This window comes from Vombatus ursinus, unplaced genomic scaffold, assembly GCF_900497805.2.
Source record: "Vombatus ursinus unplaced genomic scaffold, bare-nosed wombat genome assembly UNPS02014793.1, whole genome shotgun sequence".
Classification (NCBI taxonomy): domain Eukaryota; kingdom Metazoa; phylum Chordata; class Mammalia; order Diprotodontia; family Vombatidae; genus Vombatus; species Vombatus ursinus.
Genome location: NW_020954571.1, coordinates 16167830 through 16189267, shown reverse-complemented (window position 1 = coordinate 16189267; position 21438 = coordinate 16167830). Strand labels below are relative to the sequence as shown.

Here is a 21438-nt window from a genome sequence, read left to right as displayed (position 1 = left end):
CATAGAGCCAGAATTGAAATCTAAGATTCCAAATCCAGTGCTCATTTTGTTAGATCATGCTTCCTCTTTCTGCCTAAGAAATCAGGACCCTTCTAACTCAGAGAACTCAAGTGTTCCTGGGATTGGGCTTAGTTCCCATAGTAGGAGAGGGTGTTACTTATCTGCAAAGCGAGTAGAAGACCTGTCAGACTGTTCATCGAGTGTGCTTAAATAGCACACCCACACCAATGACTCCCTTGCTGTTCAAGCTGAGCAAAAGCACTGCTAAATATCCAGCCAGTTACATAACCTCGTGTGTATATGTGTTTTTCCCAAATTGTCAATACCTCTCCATCATTTTCCTGCAGAGTGTGTCGCTGGGGGGGTTAGTTTGGCATGTAACACAACTGCTTGTCTTCCCCCAGAGACTACAGATTGAGACCATTCTGACTCTATTGTCTGCAATCATAATAGAAATACTTCCAAATGCATACTTGGGGAAATGATCTGGCATTGAAACCTTGTGTCCCTCAATTACAAAGTCTGCCACTGGAGCTCACATTTCTGACTGAGTTAATTTTCCTAGAGAACAGTGTATCAGGGAAAACAGTTTGCTTGAGTCTAGTCTTGCCTTTAAAATAGAAGAAAGAACTAAGTAAGCTACAACTTTCCATAGAGATTATAGAATTTCAATGTCCTTATTTTGTAGGTGAGGAAACTGAGGCCCAAAGAGATAAAATATGACTTACCTAGGGCACATAGCTTTGTGATAGCTAGAGCTCAAACTAGGTTTTCTGGCTCCACAAGCAGTGTTCTTTCCTATGAACTACCCAGATTATCAATAACCTACATCTAAAACCTTTATTATGAACCTTTAGTTATTACAAAGCACATTCTACAGACCTGTGATCTTCCAATCTAATCCCAAGACTGCACTGATAACAGAAGTTTCAAGATGTACGTTAAGCAAATGTATCCATTAAGCAAGCAAGTTATGTTTACATTGGGTGTCAGCCGTGCTGTGAAGCGCACTTTGTAATTTAAATGGAGGAAGATGATTTTGGCTGCGGTGTGTAAGATGAATCGGAAGGAGCAGGGACAGATGGGAGGCAGTACAGAATGTCTCTTTTGACAGCCTGGATGGCAGCTTAGCAAATAGCCATTCATCCAGGGAGAATAAATGCTTGGGGTCATGGGTATAGGTGTGAAGTGGCCAGTATCTGACCAGCCTGACTGGCATTCTATTGCAGAAGCTGGGGCCACTTAAACAATTTTATCTTTTTTTTTAATTCTGAATTTAATACCAAAAAGGGAGACTATTTCCATATATAAAGTAGAACAGAAAAAAGATTATATGTTAACCAATGAATCTATTACATATAGCTTGTTTAAAAAAAAAGTATATAATAAATTTGACATGTGGCTTTGAGTTGTGCTACTTGCTTATGTTTCCTTTTGAACTTCCTTCTTTTTTCTGCATTTTTTGGAAGATGTTTCAATGACCTCCTTTTCTTTCTTTTCTTTTTTGGGGGAGGTAGGGGGAACACTGCTTCGAGCTCCCTTCTCTTCTCTCATCCCCAATCAAAGATAGAAAAACACTGGCCTTTGTAGCAAATAAGCAGTCAAGCAAAATAAATCCACACATTTGCCATGTCCAGAAATGTATGGGAAGAGGTGGCAGTCCTCTTAAGTCCTCTGCAGTCATGCTTGGCCATTGCATTGTGCAGAGTTCATAAGTCTTTGTTCAAGTTGTTTGTCTTTACAATGTTGTTACTTATAAAGTATAACTGTCTAAATTGTTCCTCTGGCTCTGCTCACCCCATATCAGTTTATACAAGTCTTCCCAGGTTTCTATATGAAAGCAGAGCAAACTTGGGGTTCAGTGGGAGGACCTTTAATGATGATGTCCTCATATGACAACTACTTTTAGTTTGTATTTTCATCACCTGGGAGTCAAGAGGCAACACAACATACTCATTCATTTCATCCACAAGCATCTATTAAGGCATTGTGCTAGGCAGCAGGGATGTGGTAAAACTGTGTGTGTGTGTGTGTGTGTGTGTGTGTGTCTGTCTGTCTGTCTGTGTCTGTCTGTCTAAGTTCCTTTCCTCAAGAAGCTTACAGCTTATTACCATAGGAGAGAGGAAAGCTGGCCTCGGAGTCAGGAAGACTGGGTGCAAGACTTGTTTCTGACACTATTAACTCCATGGCCAGAGTAAATTTCTTAACTTCTCTGTGCCCCAAGCATCTCTCTAAGACTACAAATGAACTGATAACCTGCATTAATGAGAGGACTGGCAGTTTTCACAGCAGGAGTTCCTTTTATTTATGGATCTAGACACAAAAACATGAGATAAATGCTAGGAATGTCTTATTTCATTCAGTGAACTCTCTGGATGGGGTGTTATTTCAAGCCATAGAGATCCCAGTGCTTCTCACGTGCTTGGGTCTTCCCTCATAACAGCTCTCTGTGTTTCAGGTGTGGAAGGCATTGCCCAGGCGTATTCAGCCTGCCTACCCCACATTCGCTTCTATGGACCTACCAACTTCTCCCCCATCGTCAATCATGTAGCTCGCTTTGCCGCTCATGCTACGGAGCAACAGTCAGCCATGGTAAATAATCAACTACACACATTCTAATGTTAGGAAAGATGGAGTCAGGTTGAAAGGGGAGCTATCCTGCCCAATGCCTTGTATCCCCCATTTCTCGTCCTCACAGATTCACAGGGATTAGGGCACAATCCAAACTTGCAGTATTAGCCCAGGTGTTGTGCAGTGAGGGCTTCAAGCCTTACCTGTCATCTCTGAATGACTTGGTCTTACTGGCTAGAAGGACCGGAGCAGCCAGAGCTCTGTCAGGATCCCACTTCATTGTTAAACTATGACCAGTAGGGTCACCTGGCAGTAGAAAAGTTTGGAGATAGAGGCTCCAAGTTACATCCCAGCTTCCTGTGTGAACAAGGACATTGGAGGTCAGCGGGGCAGGCATGTCTGTCTTTTCAATCACCTCTGTTATTGAAGAGCTTGTGACTTTAGGCATCACTTAACTTTTCTAGGCCTCAGTTTCTTCATCTGTAAAATGAAGGAGTTGGACCAAATAACTTCTAAGCCATCAGTCAGCATGATTTATTAAATACTGGCACTGTGTTAGGTGTGGGGGATACAAACACAAAGAATAAAATCCCTACTTTCAATGAGTTGACATTCTAATGGGGGACACAATAAGTACATTTATAAAATGTATAACATAAATATAAAATGAATATAAACATATAAGCATAAAGAGAAATATGAAGAAATAAAGGAAGCAAGGGACACTATGGAGTGGATATAAGGAAGGAGTGATTCCAGGCATGTGTCACAGCCAGTGCAAAGGCACAGAGAAGGGAGCTAGTGGGTCATGTGTGAAGTATAGGCAGGCCAGTTTGGTTCGGTTGCAGTATTATTTAGGATGTAGAAGGGGGAGTACTGTACAAGAGTCTGAAAAGATAGTCTAGGGCCATGTTGTAAAGTTCTTTCTATGCCAAAGAAGTTTATATTTGATTCTAGAAGCAATAGGGAGTCACTGTAGTTTACTGAGTAAGGGGATGACCTGCACTTTAGAAAAACTACTTTGGCCACCTTGTGTAGGATGGACTGGAGTGGGAGATACATGAGGTAAGTAGTCCAACACTACAAGGCTACTGCAATGATCTTTGTAATTTCCTCAAGTTGCCAATTGTGTGAGTGGAGAGAAGGGGTTGGATTATACAGATGTTGTGGCAATAGAATCAGCAAGATTTTTTTTAACTGATTGTATGTGGGGGTGAGGAGTAGTGACTCGAGGATAATGCCAAGATTACAAACCTGGGAGACTGGGAAAATTTCTCAAAATAGAGAAGTTTGGGAGAGGGGGAAGATTTGGAGGAGAAAATGAATGAATTCAGTTTTGGATGTGTTGAGTTTATCTCCAGGGCATAGTTTGAAATGGCCAGTAGGCAATTGGTAATACGGAACTAAAGCTCAGGGGAATCTGGAGTTAGACATACAAATTTATGAGTCCTTTGCATAGAGATGATAGTTAAAACATTTGGGAGCTGATGAAGTCACTGAGGGTAGAGGGAAAAGACGAGAGGGCCTAGGACAGAGCCTCCGGGAATACTAACAGTTAAGAGAAAATGATAATGAGCTAGTGAAGGAGATTGAGAAGCAATAGTCAGATGAGTAGGAAGGAAAATCAGTAGAGAGTACTGTCAGGAGATAGTACCCAGGAGGAGAGGCTGGTCAGCAGTATCAAATGCAGTAGATGAGACAAGAGGGATGAATGAGGACTGAGAAAAGAGCATTGGATTTGGCAATTCATATCATCATTGTTAACTTTGGAGGGAGCTATTTCAGTTGGATGGTGTGGGAAGCCAGACTGCAAAGTGTTAAGGTCTGAGAAGAAAAGTGGAGGCAGCAAATATAGACATCCTTTTTCAAGGAGTTTGGCTAAGAAAGGAAGGAGAGATAAAGGACAAGGGGTTAAGGTTAGGGCCTAGTGAAGGTTATTTAAGGATGAGAGAGATTTAGGCGTGTTTGAAGGTATGAGGGAAAGAATCAGTAGGTAGGGAGACGTTAAAGATTTGAGAGAGGTTAAAGTTCCAGTGAGCCTTTGATGCACCAAAGATGAGCTAGCTTTAGGTGTTCTAGCTAAAAGCATGACTTTTTCTGTCTTCTTTCTAAGCAGGTCTAACTGCAGGCTCACAGGCTTATTCCTTAGTAAAGGCAGCTCACCACTACCCTCAAAACACAGTATCAGCATGACGTGTTGATGGTAGTGATCAGCAGTGCAGAATCCAATCTTGGAGTGACTGGGTACGGGATGCGATGAGATCAGCAGTGTTCTGATAGTTGGTTTATGAACACAGTTCCTTTAGGCAAGAAGGTTCTTAACATTTTTGTATGTGTCATAGACCCCTTTGGCAATTAGGTGAAACCTTCTCAGAATATTTTTAGATACATAAAATACATAGGATTACAAAGGAAATCAATTTATTGAAATAGTTATCAGAACATTTTTTTTTAAAAACCAAGTTAATGGACCCCAAGTTAACTTCGGCTCTAGGCCACTTCTACCACTAGACACTCCAATAACAAACCAGTCCCTGAAATATGAAATGGTAATAGCATTGAGACCAAGTCCTTTCACAAACATAGAGGATGATGCTAGAATGGATCTTTAAAATCACCTAGTCCAATCCTCTCATTTTATACATGGGGAAATTGAGCCCAAAAGAAGGGCAGTCTATCAACAAGCACTTACTATGTGCTGGGACTCTGCTAAGCTCTGGGGAAATAAAGAAAAGCAAAAACAGTCCATAGCCCAGAAGAGCTCACGTTCTGATGGAAGAGACAACACATACATAGAGTATACAGAAGGTGATCTCAGAGGAAAGGGGTCATTCAGTCAATAAACATTTATTAATACTACTATGTGCCAAGCACCATAGCCAAGTCCTGGGGATACAAAGAAAGGTAGAACTGTTCCTGCTCTCAAGGAGCTCACAGTGTAATGGGGGAGACAACATGCAAACAACCATGTACAAACAAGCTCTGCACAGGATGAAGTGGGAAGGCACTAGCAATAAGAAGGATTAGGAAAGGCTTCATTTAAAAGGTGGAATTTTAGCTGGGACTGGAAGGAAGTCAGGAGGCACAGATGAGGAGGGAGAGCATTCTAGGCTTGGGAGAGAGCCAGTGAATGCCTGAAGGAAATGCAGTGGAGTATTTTGTTTGAGAAACAGCAAGAAAGCCAGTGTCTCTGGGTCACAGAATATGCTGGGGGTGAGGGAAGGTGAAAGAGGGACTGAGAAATGTCTCCTGAAAAGGGTAGGATGTAAGCTGAGTCTTGAAGGAAGCCAGGGAATCTAAGAAGCAGAGCCAAGTGGAGACAGTATTCCCAGCAGGAGGGAAAACCAAAGAGCAAGTAGAACTTTGGATAGTAAAATGCAAAGAAGGGAGTAATAGGGAGCCACTAGAGTTTATGGAGTAGGGGATGGGGGGTTTATAGTCAGACCTATATCAGGTCTTTGGAAGAATCACTGGCAGCTGAGTGAAGGATGGATTGGAGTGGAGAGAAGCTTGACACAGGGAGACGATTAGGAGGCTACTGGAGATGAGGGCCAAGGATAGATCCGACAATACTCAGTGGACATGATATGGATAAGAAAAGAAGGAAAGAAGACTGAGAAGGAGCAGACAGATGACAGGGGGAGAACCAGAAGAGAGCAGTATCATGAAAACCCAAGAAGGTGTTCTGGAAGAAAGGATGATCAACGGTATCATCTACTGCAAAGATACCAAGAAAGATGAGGATTAAGAAAAGGCCATTCGATTTGGCAATTAAGAGATCATCAGTAACTTTGGGAAGAGCTGGTTTAGTTAAATAATGAGGTCAGAAGTCAGACTGCAGTGATAGTGCCAGAGGTAGAACCTAGGTCTCCTGATTCCCAAGCCAAAGTTCTTTTAATTGCATTCATTAGATTTTTATTGATGCCTTTTGTTCCTTAAACTTTGATGTCTTTTGTTTTTATATTAGCTAAATTCCCAAAGAGCCATCTCATATAATTAAAAAAAATTTAAAGAATAAGAAAAAAAATCAGCAAAGCAGATCAATACATAAGAGTCTAAAAATATATGCAATGTTCCACACCTGTGAACCTCTCACTTTTGCAAAGGGGTGGAGGGAAGTATCTTCTCATATCTTTTCTTTGGAGCAATACTTGTTCTTTTTAAGTTTGCAACATTGACTTTTATGGTGGTTGCTGTATTATTGTAATCATTGTTTTCTTGGCTCTGCTTACTGCACTCTGCATCACTTCATATAAGTCTTTCCATACTTTTCTGTATCATTTTTTAAAACTCAATTTTATTTTCAGTTCCAAATTTTCTCCCTCCCTCCACCCCCTCTCCCTATTCATCACATAGTAGTCATCATTTCTTTTAGCAGAGTAACATTACATTCATGTACCACAATGTGTTTAATCATCACCCAGTTAATGGACATTTACTTTGTTCCCAATTCTTTGCTACCAAAAAATGCTGCTGTTAATATTTCAGCGTATGTGGGGATTTTCTTTTTAATCAGTGGCCTCTTTGGGGTATATACTTGGTAATATAATCTCTGGATCAAAAGGTCATGTTCATTTCCAACTATATCCCTTCTCACCCCTATTACAAAGATTAAAAAACAAAAAAAAAAGTCCAGCAAACTCAACTGATAACACTGATTGATGATGGCATAAATAGTATTCTATACCCATAGTCCCCCCCACTTCTACAACTGTTTACATTTAAATAAATGCATTATTTCAGCACGTAAAACATCCTAATTCTGTAAGTCTCCATCAGGTTTCTTTGTCCATCCATTCCCATTCACTTTTCCTTTTATGTGGTGGTTGTTAATGTGTACTCTCTTCTTCTAGGTCTGCTTTTTGAAATTTTCCATTATTTAGTAAAGATGTTTGCAGATTTCTTTATATTCCTTGTTTATTTTAATTACATCATAGCATTCCAGTGTGCCTGTTTCTCTGCAACTTCTTTTTAAAAATAGAAAAATTAAATATTTTATTGATGCTTAAGAAATCAGTCACTTTGCAATGGCACCTCCTCTTCCCCCACTCACCTATATAGATTTTTCCCTTACAATATAGAAATTAGGTAAGCAAAACAAACTAATAACAGGTTGTGCTTATAACTATACACCTAATTCCACATATATAGTCTACACCTTTCAGCCAAGGGAAAGAGTTATGCTTCATTATAGATTGCCTGAAATTGAGATCAGTTACCACATTATTCAGAGTTCTGATATCTTCCAATATTGTTTTCCTTTACATTATTGTGGTTATTTATGATTTATCATCTAAAGTCTAGTTTTGCTCACCTCACTCTTGCATCAGTTGTTTAAAAATTCTCTGAAATCATCTCTTTTTCATTTCTTACGGCATAGTTATGTTCCATTACTCATATACCATTCACATACCACAGTTTGTTCAGCCATTCCCCAGTGGCTGGGCAATCAGTGTTTCCAGTCTTGTGGTACCTAAACCCAAAAAGTGCTACCAGGAATATTTTGATCTATATTGCAAAGGAATATAGAGATCTAGATTTTGGAAGGGACCTCAGAGACTATATAGCCCAGCTCCTTGATTTTGCAGATGAGGAAACTGTGGCCCAGAAATGTTAAGTGACTTGCCCAAGGTCACTCAGGTAGTGAACATAAGAGGTGGGATATGAAGCTAGGTCCTCTGACTCCAAAGCCAGGACTCTTTTCAGTCCTCAGCCTCATGCTGGACCTTTTCTGTCTTTAACTTCTTGAGGGTATGTGCCTAATAGGATTTGCATGCAATTCAAAGGGTCTGAACAATTTTCTAGTATAATTTCAAATGGTTTTCTAGTATGGTTGGAGCTATTCCACCAACAGTGCTTCCCACAACCCCTCCAACCTTCATCATTTTTGTTCATGTCTTCTTTGTTCATCTGAGAGATATGAGATGAAACCTCACGACTGCCTCAATTTGCATTTCTCTTACAATTAGTGACTTTGGGTACTACGGTTGCTGATAGCTTGCATTTCTTCTTCTGAAAACTTGTTGAATTTGAGTCGTTTCTCCCTTACACCCCCCTCCCCCATCCTTTTATCTACCAGATAATCGCTTTAGTTTTTATATATTTGTATCAATTCCTCATATGTTGCCAGTGCTTATTCCACTATACCATGCTGACTCTCACTTGAGTTCATTCACATCTCCATGGGAATTTCAAAAGGGGCTCAGTGTGACTATGCCCATTTAATTATGCCTGAGGTCTTTACAGGTAAGAAGGGCTTGGAGGAGAAATGTCTGATGTAGATGTGGTGCTGATCTAGTAAACTGAGAGGAACCTTCATTTGACTGTACAAAGCAGGGGCACTATGTCCCAGGGAACCCAAAGCATCTGAGGATTAGGGGATGGGGTATGGGTGAACAAAGAAAGTTCCAAGAGTCAACTGGTCTTAACAGGCTGGGATCGTTAACCTCTGGGGACTCAGCCCCACGCAGAGCTTAGCACAACTCCCTAGATGAAGTCTTACAAATTGGCAATAACCGGTGACCATCTGTCAATGAGATGGCTCAGCTGCATCTGTTCCTAGGGCCTGCGGCAAGATGCCTGGTAGAGCAGGGATGTTAGAAGGGGGTAGGATAGGAGTGAGGGACATTGTCTTATCTCTAGGCCCTTCAAACCCTGCCCCACTTAATTTTCTTCCTGATCCCAAAAGGCTGTTTTTTGGTTTTTTGTTTAATCTTTCTCAAATAACAGCAGCATCTCAGAAGCCTTCAGACTAGCTATCCCTTTTATTACAGCCTAGGATCTAGCTCTGCTCTCATTACTAAGCAGCAGTCAGAGATCTGGGGCCAGTTTAGCTCCCCATAGCATCTATTTCCCAACTGGGGGAAGGAAAGGAATAAAGGAAGCGCTTGATTGAAGCCACCTGTGGTGGAATGTAAAGTGCTTAGCCTTAGCATGCTTCCAGTCCAGCTGCACCACTGACTGATCCATACCTGGATCAATGAATTTTGAAGATTGAGATATAGTGAATACACCAGAACTAGGCCACAAATTATCTTTGATAATTCAAGAGGCACTTTTAGATATTACATGGACCCAGTCATCATCACAAGCATCAATTCTCATTGTGCTGATAAAGCACAGGATGCTGGTTAATAGTACTTTCAACAGTGTTGGGTACACATGGTAGGTGCTCAATTAACATTTGTTGATTGGATAAATGAGTGAATTATCAAATATATGAATTGTTGATTGAGTGAACAACTTAAAATGGATTGTTGAATTGATTATATGGGTAGTTCTGGTTAACAAAATGCTGGGTAATAAGTTAATAATATTGCCTGCATCTCCTTGGGATCTGTGTGTATGTACAGCGCATGTATGTACAGAGATAGAGGACATCTGGTTGACCTCCTGAAGAACACTTTGTGAACCTTAAAGTGAGCTGCTAATAGGGTAATTTTCATTGCTCTTCTTATCCTCAGCTCTGCCTCAAAGCACTTACTTAATGACCACAGGCCCCCTGCTGAGCATCCTGGCACCATAGCCTGCCTAACACTAGCTACCTATGCAAAGGCACTCTATAAATGCTTTTTGAATTTAATTGGACAACATTACTTGGTGAAGCAGTCCAGCATATATGGTAGCAAGGAGGCTTTGGTCTCCTTTCATTTAACTCTTTAACAATATAAGCAGTTTGGTGCTATGATCTTGAAGGAAAAGGTCTACCAGGGGTAGGGAACCTGTGGCCTCGAGACCACATGTGGCCCTCTAGGTCCTCAAGTACAGTCATTTGGATTCAGTTATGTGCTGCTAGAGACTTACTACAGGGTATATAGAAGGGCTTTCTGGGGTCAGGAGTATAGCAAATTTTCTTCCCACTCTGAAAATTCCCAAGAGTCCAAGTACCCAAACAATGTCCTTCCTGGGCTGAGATGCCGCTGCTCCTTCTACTCAGAACCTGAGATCAGCTAGTCAACAAGTATTAAGCACTTACTATATGCCAGGCATTGTGCTGAGTACTCAGTATACAAAGAAAGGCAAACAAACAAAAAAGAAAACCATTGGGGGCAGCCAGGTGGCTCAGTGGATAGAGCACTGGCCCTGAAGTCAGGAGGACCTGAGTTCAAATGCGGCCTCAGAACAAAAAACACTTGACACTTACTAGCTGTGTGACCATGGGCAAGTCACTTAACCCCAACTGCCTCAAAAAAAAAAAAAAAAGAAAAGAAAAGAAAGCCATTTCCAGCTCTCTGGGAGCTCACATTTTCATATTCTAATGGAGAAAACAATATGCAAATAACCATGCAATGTACAGATGATATTGGTACATTGATCTAAATATATTTATATATCCATATATCCACATTGATATAGAGGGGTGTGTTTGTGTGTATACCACCTTCTGCAGGAGGCCTTTCCCAGTCTTCCCCCACCTCTCTATATAGTGTAAATAGAAGGAAATCTTTGTGGATCAGCACTAGTGGGGGGGATGGGAAAGGCCTCGTGTTGAAGAAAGCTAGGAGGTAAAGGTATTTCAGGCCAGGAAGGGGCATCCAGCCAGTACGGAGAGTGGAGTGCCTTGCAAAGAGCAAGAAGGCCAACGTCACTGGATTGTTAAGTGTATTGAGGGGAATATCAGACTGGAAAGAAAGGAAAGGCCCAGGTGGTGAAGGGCTTTTAAAGTTTTAAAATAAACTGGAGTTTATTGGTGGGGAGTGGGAGAATGATGTTAGGAAAATCACTTGGACAGGTGAGTGGAGGCTGGTTTGGAGTGGGGACACTTGAAAGACAGGGAAACCAATTAGAAGGCTATTGTAGTAGTCCAGGTGAGAGGTGTGGAGGGCCTCTATGGGAATGCTGGCTGTGTGAGCAGAGAGGAGAGTCTCTAGGAAAAATATTGTGAAGAATTAAAAAAAAAAAGATTTGGCAACAGATTTGAAATGTGGAGAGAGAGGAGTCAAGGATAAGCCTGGGTGACTGGGAGGATGGTGGCACCCTCAGCAATAATAAGAAAGTTGGGAGTGGGGGAGATAATTTATGTTTTATTATTTTATTTTTTTTCCTCCTTGGTCAAGAGAGTTAATATAAATGAAGTCTGTTCCACTACTTTGCAAGAGTAAAGAAAATTATGACCTCAAATTGGAATCAACTTCAACCCAGGGTTTATAGGTTCTCCCATATCAGTCTTCAGCAGCTACAACCCATCATCCCCCTGCTAGATGCTTAAATAGCTGTGATTGGAGACAGGCCAGACTCAGCTCTGCAGCTGCCTAGGAGAAGCTACCCTTACTAGCTACTAAGTGTCTGAGGGAGGATTTGAACGCAGGAACGTGAGTCTTCCTGACTCCAGACCCAACACTCTATCCACCGCACCACCTCTCTTGCCCTACCTAGAGGCTGAGGACCCCCCAATTCTGGATTCTGTGGATCTGCGACAGTCTTCCCCTTTTCTCTTAAGCAGCTGTTTTGCCCATTCCCTGCTACTGCAGATACGATGCTCAGAATAAGCGTGTTCATATTCCTTTTGTTACCATCTTGAAGACTGCATCTCCTTGCCAAAATCTTACAGGATCACAAAGGCGCTATGACCTTCTGGGGCATGCAAGACCAGCCACTTCGGTGGGAGGAAGGTCACACCTCATCCAGATTCTGTGGTTCGGTCAAACCCGTCTTCTCGCTCTCCCCCACACAGTGTCTTTACTATGCCCACACTCCCATACTGAAACTCTCCTCACTCTCACTTTTAGCAGCCTTTGCCACCTTCAGAACTCTGCTCAAGTATCACCTTTTTTTGCCAGAAGCCTAGCTTTATCTCTCCCAGCTGCTGGTGTTCTCCCCTCCCCATTCCCTTGAATTTATTTGTATGTACCTATTTGTGTGCATGCTGCCACCTCTGTCTTTTTTTCTGTCTTTGTCTCTCTGGATCTTACATAGTGCCTGGCACATAACATATCATCATAACTCATTTATACAGCACTTTACACATATTTTTAAAATTTGATCCTCACAACAACCCTATGAAGTGGTACAAATGTTATTATCCCTATTTTATAAATGAAGAAACTGATGTTCAGAGAGGTGAATAACAATAATGATATTTAGATAGCCTTTTAAGGTTTGCAGAGTGCTTTATAAATATTATCTCATGATCCTCATAAAACTCTTGAGAGTTGGATGCTATTATTATTCCCATTTAGAGATGAGAAAATTGAGTCAGAGGTTAAGTGACTTGTTCAGAGTCACACAAATAGTAAGGCTGGATTTGAACTAGGGCCTTTCTGACTCCAAGCCCCCGGTGCTCTATTCACTGGCTAGCTGTCTCTTAAGGTAAAGTGACTTGCCTGTAGTCACACAGCTAATCAGCATGAGAGACAGGATTCAAACCCAAGTCTCTCCTGATTCCACATTCAACTTTACTATGCTTCCTCAAGAGGCAGGCTGTTTCTGGCTTTCCCCAGAGTGGAGTGTTTTCATTGATTTGCCTCAGTTATATACATGTGGGTAATACACAGCCAACCTCCATCCAGCACCAATTTAGGCTCCTCTAGCATCAGCTAAGGGGCCACTAGGTGGCTCAGTGGACAGAGTGTATCAGGAAGATTCATTTTCCTGACTTCAGATTTGACCTCAGGCATGTACTAGCTGTGTGACCCTGGGCAAGTCACTTAACCCTGTTTGCCTCATTTCCTCATCTGTAAAATGAGTTGGAGAAGGAAATGGCAAATCACTCCAAGAAAGAGAGTCGGACACAACTGAAAAGAATTAATGACAACAAAGCATCAGCTAATAGGTTTTTTTTTGTTTTGTTTTGTTTTTTGGTTTTTTGTTGTTTTTTTTTTTTTTTGGGGGGGGTAAGGCAGTTGGTGTTAAGTGACTTGCCCAAGGTCACACAGCTTGTACTTGTCAAGTGTGGTCTGAGGTCGGATTTGAATTCAGGGCCGGTGCTCTATCCACTGCTCCACCTAGCTGCCTTGCTAATATGTTTATAGGGAAATGGATCCAAGTGTGGTGGAATGGAAAGAACACAGTACACTAAGAGTCAGAAGACCTGAGTTTGAGTCTTAGCTGTGCCAATTACTGTTTGAACTCAAGAAAGTTACTTAATGTCTTTAAGTTCTTAATTTCCTCCTCTGAAAAATAAGATGGAAGTGATGGTCTCTCCCATCTCTGACTAAACCTAAACTAAATGTCTGCAAGTTTAAAAATTGTGTCTTTGTGTATATTACACACACATATATACAAACATGAATGATTTTCAGATTATCTACTGCTTTAAATTATCCACCCTATTTTGGACTCTCCAATGCTTCGAAATTTCCATTCCCTGCTACCAGCACTGATAATTAAAAGCTGGCTGATTTGGCCTACTTTCTGTCCTCCCAAACATGTCCTGTGCTCTCCTACCTCTATGCTTTTGTTTGTCTGGTTTGCTGTAACACACCCCACCCCACCCCCTTTGTGAAATTCCTGTACTTTAAAAAAAAAAGACACAAGATATACTTCCCAACCCCTAAAGTATGTTCTCTGAAAACAATTAAGCAATATTTAACAGCAATTGTGATTTCATGTCACTTTCCATATGTTATATAGCTTACTGATACCAGAAAGGAAGGATGTGGCATAATTTTTGAGAGTAGAACCCTTTGATTCTGACTTCCATAACAATGATTTTGTCCTAAAAATATCACAATTATATACATATAAAATCTGTGCTATTGGTATGTATGCCTCCTTTAACTCTAAAGCTAAAAACTTCTGGGAAGTTCCACCCCTGCCCCTTAGACTAGACTTTACTAGATTTGTAAGAATCCCTGAGGGCAGAGACTACATCTTATCCAAACTGTATTGCACCTAACACAATGTTTTACATATATGTGCTTAATAGATGTTTGTTGAACAGAAGTTAATGGAGTGAATTGGTAACTGTCTTAGCAGCAGTAGTAAGGTTCTTAGTTTGACCCTTCTAAATGGACCAAGGTTGGCTGAATTCTGTCTTTGCCTGGGAAGGACTGGTCCTCATTGTTCGTCGCTCAGCTTCCTGGAGCTGCAAACCAGTGTGTGTAGTGGAAAAAGCAATGACTTTAGAGTCAGAAGACCTGGGTTCAAATCCTGTCCCTTCTACTTGTTTGACTTTGGGCACATCACCCCACTTTTTAGCACCTCAGATTCCATGATCCTTCAGAAATTCCTTCTAGCTCCACATCTACAATCCTGTGGCCCAGTTTCCTATTTATTCCCAGGACAGCGAAATGGTCTTCCTTGTCCCTGCCAAGCAGCTCCTTAGTTAAAGAAGCTGCTTTCTTTGCCTAAAACTTGATCATCCTGTGGCAGGCAAATGTGAAGCAAACACAGTGAATTTGCCTTTTAAAGTTAAGGAGCCCTGAAAGACAAGGACTTAGAAGGGGTAACAGGAAAGGTTGTTTTTGTTTTGTTTTGTTTTGTTTTTTAGAGAAATCTAGGTTAGAACCTTGGGGGTCATCTAGCCCAACCCCCCATATTACAGATTGGTCAGTCTCTTCTCTTTTCAGACCCAACTTTGCTCATTACAAGTGCCTTGTAAATAGAAACAGCATGGAACAGTGGAAAGATCACAGGACTCAAGTCCTGGCTCTTCCCCCAATTAGCTGTATAACCTTGGGCAAGTCATTTCCCCCCTCAAACCCTAGCTATAAAGTGGGAATAATAACTTATAGGTGGGCTATAAGAATATAAGAATAATATATGATATAATATAATAATAATATATAAGAATCAAGTAAGGCCCTATATATGGTGAAGTGCTTTGCATAATGCAGTATTAATGAGCCATTACTAATTCAGATTTGAAGAGAAAGTGGCAAAGAGTAGCAACTTAGGCTCAGAAAAGAGCTGAGAGAGGAAACTACCCTACTCCATTCAGTCATTTTCTGGGCCTGGGGGCTGCAGGAATTACAAGTAATGTTTCCATGGCAACAGGTCATGCCATCACAAAGCCAGGCTGCTGCTTCTTCAAGGGCCTTCCTTGAAAGAGAAATCCACAGGAGAAAAGCCTTGAAAGGGAAGCAGGTGCCCCCTCTGGTTTTGGGGTTGGCATCCCTTCCTGGGAATATGGAGAAAAGTGGGTTGGTGAGGAGAAGCTTAGAATCAGAGTATTCAGTCTGGCAGGGGCCTTCATCCAACCTAACCTCATTTTACTGAGCTTTATAGATTTATAACTAGAAGGGACCCTAATTAGAGGGCACCTAGTTCAGCTCTGTTTTACAGATAAAGAAACTGAGGGTCAAAGAACTTTGGATCAGTCCAAAAATGCAAATGGTCTGCCTTCTAGCAGGACTACACCTAACCTATCCTCAATAAAACTATGTGTGCCCCGTCCTCTAAGGAAAAGGGCTTCCCCAGGCTGCTGTATAGAAACATCACATTGAACCCTTGCCAGTCAGAAATCCTTTCTTGTTCAACCTAAGTCTTCCTTGCTGCAGTACAGATTCGTCTTACATCCTCCTCTTTCCAAATAAAACAGCTGTCGGTCTGACTTGCTGTACTTTCTTCTGGGGTCTTGGAGCTAGTGTCAGAGTAGGGCAGTGTCTACATTGAAACTAAGTAGAAGGAAAATGGAACCCCTAAGTGGTCTGACTCGAGTCTTACGGTGGACAGGTAGGTAAACATTGTATTTAACATCCCCAACATGTACATTTTTAGGCCTGCTGATTACACCTCAGCAGCATCTCTCCAAATATGCCTCCTTCTCTCTTCTGACACTGCCACCACTCTGGTGCAGGCCCTCATTACCCCCTACTGGACTATTGCAATAACTTGCTGGTGGGTCTGCCTGCCTCATCTCGCTTCAATCCATCAGACACCAAAGTGATTTTTCTAAATTGAAGTTGCAGTACAAGTAGTCACTCCCCTCCTCAATAAACTCCGATGGCTCCCTTTTGCCTCCAGGATCGAATACAAAATCCTCTGTCTGGTGTTCGAAGGCCTTCATAACCTAGCCTTCTCCTACATACTTCTTGATCATGTGACATTGGCCTCCTGGCTGTTCCACAAACAAGACATTTCATCTCTTAGTATCTTCTCTGATCCCCCATGCTCAGAACACTCCCTTCCTCATGTCTACCTCCTTTAAGTCTCAACTAAAATCTCATTTTCTATGGGAAGTCTTTCCCAATCTCTCTTAATTCTAGTGCTTTCCCTCTGTTGATTATTTCCTATTTATCTTGAGGATAGCTTGTTTGTATAGATTTGTTTAAGGGTTATCTTCCCAATAGATTGTGAACTCCTTTAGGGCAAGGACTGTCTCTTAGCATAGTGCCAGGCACACAGTAGGTATATAACAAATGTATATTGACTGACTGATCTTTATGTATTAAATAAATTACAAGCCCATACCTGGTCTCTGCCTACAGATAAAAATGATTCAACAGACATTAAGTGCCTACTGTAAACCACTGTAAGGCACTGTGGTAGGTAGGTGCTGAGGATACAGAAACAAATGAAGTGGCAGTGGGTTACAGCATGTACACAGATAAAGAAATAGAAGATAATTTGAAGTAGGATATGACCTCAGTGACCTCCAATTCCATCAAGCCATCCATCACCCCTGCTCCGGCTTCCCTCCCTTCCCAATCTTGATTCTTTAATTATCCAGTTCAGCTCTCCTATTAGCTCCCTTGTCCTAAAGCTACTCATGCCCTATCAAATCCCAACCCTGAATTTTTCCCACTCTCCATCTCCATTCCTATTCCATTACGTGACTTGCTACTGAATAGAACTGATGCAACTGTGCTGACTACATCCATTATAAATTTGTTAATCTAATCTCACCTGGGTCCTCACTAAATGATTCTCTCTCCCACTCTCCTGAGACCCCCCCTACAAATGCCTGCCTCACACTTTACTAAGAAAATCGAGGCCATTCGCTGCCAGCCCCTACTTCACAACCCCTTGATCTTATCCCCCTTTCATTCCATTCTGATGAAGAGGTGGTTCTTCCACTAAGGCCAAGCCTTCCACACATAACCCCTGATCTCATTCCATCAACAATTATGCCCCTCCCCCAATTCTAATCTTCAGTCTCTGTCTTCTTCCCTATTGCCTACAGTCACTCCTAAGTCTCTATCCTTTAAAAAAACAAACAAAAAACACTGTGTCACAGCCAAACTAGAAAAGCTGTTTATGCTCATTTTCTGCACTTCCACTAATTTCTTCTCAACTCTTTGTAGTCAGGCTTTGAACTTCATCACTCAATTCCTCTCTCCAGAGTTACTAATGATCTCTTAAAATGCCAGATCTCAAGGTTTTTTCTCAATCTAGTCCTAGTTTTCCTCTCTGCAGCATTTGATGCTGACCACACTGTCTTCTCTGGGTTTTTGTGACACTGCTCCATTCTAATTCACCTCTGTTTTTCTGTTCTTTCTCAATCCCTTTTCATGGGTCATCATTCATGTCACATCCCCCAACGGCTCTGTCTATGCTGGACCCTCTTTTCCCTCTCTGCATACTCCTCTTTGATGAATGCATCAATTCCCATGAGTTCAAATATCTCTATGCTGATAAGTCCCAGATCTACATATCCAGTCCTAATCTCTCTCCTAAGCTCCAGTCCTATTATTATGAACTGTCTGTTAGATATTAGATGTATCACAGACACCTCAAACCCAGCGTATGTCCAAAACAGAACTCATCTTTCCTCTAAATCCATCCCTCTTCTCTATTTCTGTTGAGGGCATCAATCAGTTAACAAATCTTATTACTTCTACCTTTATACTCTCTCCCTGGATCCATTCTCTCGTCTTTGCTCTCACAGGTTCAGGACCTCTTCATTTCTCACCTGGAGTACTCTAAGAGCTTATTCATTGATCTCCCCGCCTTGAGTCTCTCCCCACTCCAGTTCATCCTCCAAACAGCTGCCAAAAAGATTTTCCTCAAGTGCAGGCTTTGCCATATCAGTAAATTCCAGTGGTTCCCTATCACCCTTTAGATCAGCTGTAAACTCCTCTAGCATCCAAAGCTCTTCACAACTTGGCCTCTTCTTACCTTTTCAGCCTTATATACTACTCCTCTTGTTACACTCTATAGCCCAGCCAACAGCCTCTTAAGGTTCCTCATACAACGCTGCTTCTCCCAACTCCGTGCCTGGAATATACTCCCACCTCCTGAAACCTCTTTACTTTAGTTTTCCCTTAAAGACTCAGCTCGAATGTCACCTTTTTCATCCTTCTTGATCTCTCAACTGCCAGTGCCTTTCCCCACTCCAAATTACGCTCCCCCCCCCCCACATTTTATTTCCCCAAAATAGAATGTAAGCTTCTTGTGGGCAGGAATTGACTCACTCTTGACTTTGTGTTCTCAGTGTACATGCTTAATAAATGATAGATTAATAGTAAAGTACTAACAACTGGAGGGATCAGGAAAGGCTTCATGGAGGAGATAGCACCTGAGCTTTGAAAGATTGACATTTTAAAATGGACAAAAATTACTGTTTAACTATGGGGCTCATTCTATAGACGCTATGGAAAGTAAGAAAAAAAAATAACTAATGCTCTCGAATAGTCAGAAAGTTTCATAGACAAAGTGGACCTTGAGTGATAAATAGTGCTTAGCTCAGTGGAAGGGAAAAAAGAGCATTGCAAAAGGGGTAATGGACCACCTAGAATAAACAAAAGCAGAGGTGGGAATGGATTTGGCTGCTCTGGTAGGGATTGGATCACATTCCCAAGTAACTACAGAAGCCATGAAAATACCACCAACTCCAGAGTTTGAGTAGGAAGAAGGTAAGTATGTGGGGAAGGGGCAAACTGGAAATAGTTAACTGTCACCTCATTCATCTTCCTTGCAGCAGTATTTCATCCTCCTCATCATCACTGATGGAGTTATCAGTGACATGGACGAGACCCGTCACGCAGTTGTACAGGCTTCCAAGCTGCCCATGTCCATCATTATTGTGGGTGTGGGCAATGCTGACTTTGCTGCCATGGAGTTCCTGGACGGTGATACCCGTGCTCTTCGTTCCCACACTGGCGAGGAGGCAGCCCGAGACATTGTGCAGTTTGTGCCCTTTCGGGAATTCCGCAATGTGAGCCTTGGGCAGGGGGAATCTGGGAAGGACAAGGGGCACCAAGGCAAAAAAAATACATATAGAAAATAAGATTCAGACATCAATGTTGGGATCGTCTACAAAATAGAGCAGTGGGTGTAAAGTCAGGAACAGCTGGGTTCGAATACCTTCTCAGATACCTACTAGGTATATGACCCTGGGCAAGTCACTTAACTCCTCTCAGTCCAAGGTTCCTCATCTGGAAAACAGGTATATCATCTAACTCACAGGATTATGATGAGGATCAAATGAGATAATATATATAAACTGCTTTATAAACCTTAAAGTATACACAGTTTTAATTATTGCCATTACTCGACTATGTTTCCTTCCTGGTCTAAAGTTCTATGATTCTATTTGGTCCATTTATACAGTGTCACACCTAGAACAGTCCTAAGTCCATCTAAACTAACTTCATTATACAGACAGGGAAACAGAGGCTCACAGAAGCAGAGGGACTTGGTTCAAATCGTAAGCTACTCGTTGGCTAAGCTGCGGCTAGAACTCAGGACTCTTTGACCTTTAGTAAATAATGCTCTTCTTATTTATTACACTAACCGTCAGTCATAGAATCATTGGCTCTAGAACTAAAACAGAACCTTAAAGATCATTTAGTCCAACTCCCTCAATTTAGACATAAGAAAACTGAGGCCAAGAGAGGCAAAGTAATTTATTTGCCCAAGATTTCACAGGCAGCATTGAGGTCTTACTGTATGCCATGCCCTGTGTTTAGGTGGCCTTGGATGATTAAAAGAAATATTGGATAGCTTAGTTTTAACTGCAGGAACTAAGGCATAACCTTGTGAAACACTTAAAGGATACAAATAACACCACAAGCATTTTTAAGCACTTGCTGTGTGCAGAGTACTGTGTTACGCATAGAGGATGCAAAGACAAAATGAAAAAGTCCCACTCTTCAAGAAGTATACATTTTCCTGGGGGAGGGGAAAGAATACATGTTCCAGATAAGTATATACCTAATAGTCTGAAGAGGAGGGGGAGACCATTAGTGACTATGATAAATGATAAAGTGTTAATTGTGTAGTCTAAGCAATAAGTACAATAGGAGTTAGAAAAAGGAATTGATTCATGTGGTCTGAAGATTTCCTGGAGATGGCCCTTGAAGGATGGGTAGGAAGAATCTGGATAGGCATGAGGGAAGGGAGAAAGCACTCCCTGTGTGGAGAACAGTACGAGCAAAGGTATGGACAGTAAAGGAATGATCCATGGCATACTTCACTGGAAGGGATGTAATGGAGAATAGTGAGGTAGGGCCCACTATAGAGGTATATGGGGTAGTATAGTAATGGCCAGTCATCAAGGTCAGAAAGGTGAGCAAGGGGCTATGGATACTATAGATCTAAGAGATGGATTAGATACAGTTCCACATTTGGGTGATTACCTCTGAGACTCCTCTAAGATAATAACTTTTTACTTTTGCTCTGAGAAGCCACTTGTTGGAAGAAGCAGTGCCTCCTGTCATCCTAACACTGGCTTTTCAGGTGACACCCATATATATGATACATGTGATAGTGGTAAATGACCTTGGGATCCCAGGGTTTGCGTCTAGGTCTCTGCGTGTAACAGTGGCACAGGTCTATTTCACAAGGCCAGAGACCCACGGAGGAAGCTCAAAGGTGAAACCTGCTCTGCTCCCTACTGCTCCTCTCAACCTCCCATTCAGTGAGCAGGCCTTGAATGCCTGTGTCATTTTAGGTCGCTTATACTTTTGTACGTGTTGTATGTGTACTTTTGTATGTATAGATGGCCTTGTGTGAGAGACTTAAGCACCAAGCCAAGCTTCCCTT

The 21438-nt window shown here is 41.7% G+C and overlaps 1 protein-coding gene across 2 annotated transcripts in view; it reads left to right on the top strand.

Annotated features, from left to right (window-relative positions):
• The window catches only part of CPNE2 (copine 2), a 90558-nt gene that overhangs the window by 67888 nt on the left and 1232 nt on the right, over window positions 1-21438 (top strand). Inside the window, exons 14-15 of one of the 2 annotated variants that reach the window (XM_027869306.1) lie at window positions 2459-2592; window positions 19376-19609. In XM_027869306.1, the coding sequence (XP_027725107.1) occupies window positions 2459-2592; window positions 19376-19609 (368 nt within the window). Of the gene's footprint in view, window positions 1-2458; window positions 2593-19372; window positions 19610-21438 lie in introns of both variants that reach the window. The other variant, XM_027869305.1, reaches the window with a different exon arrangement.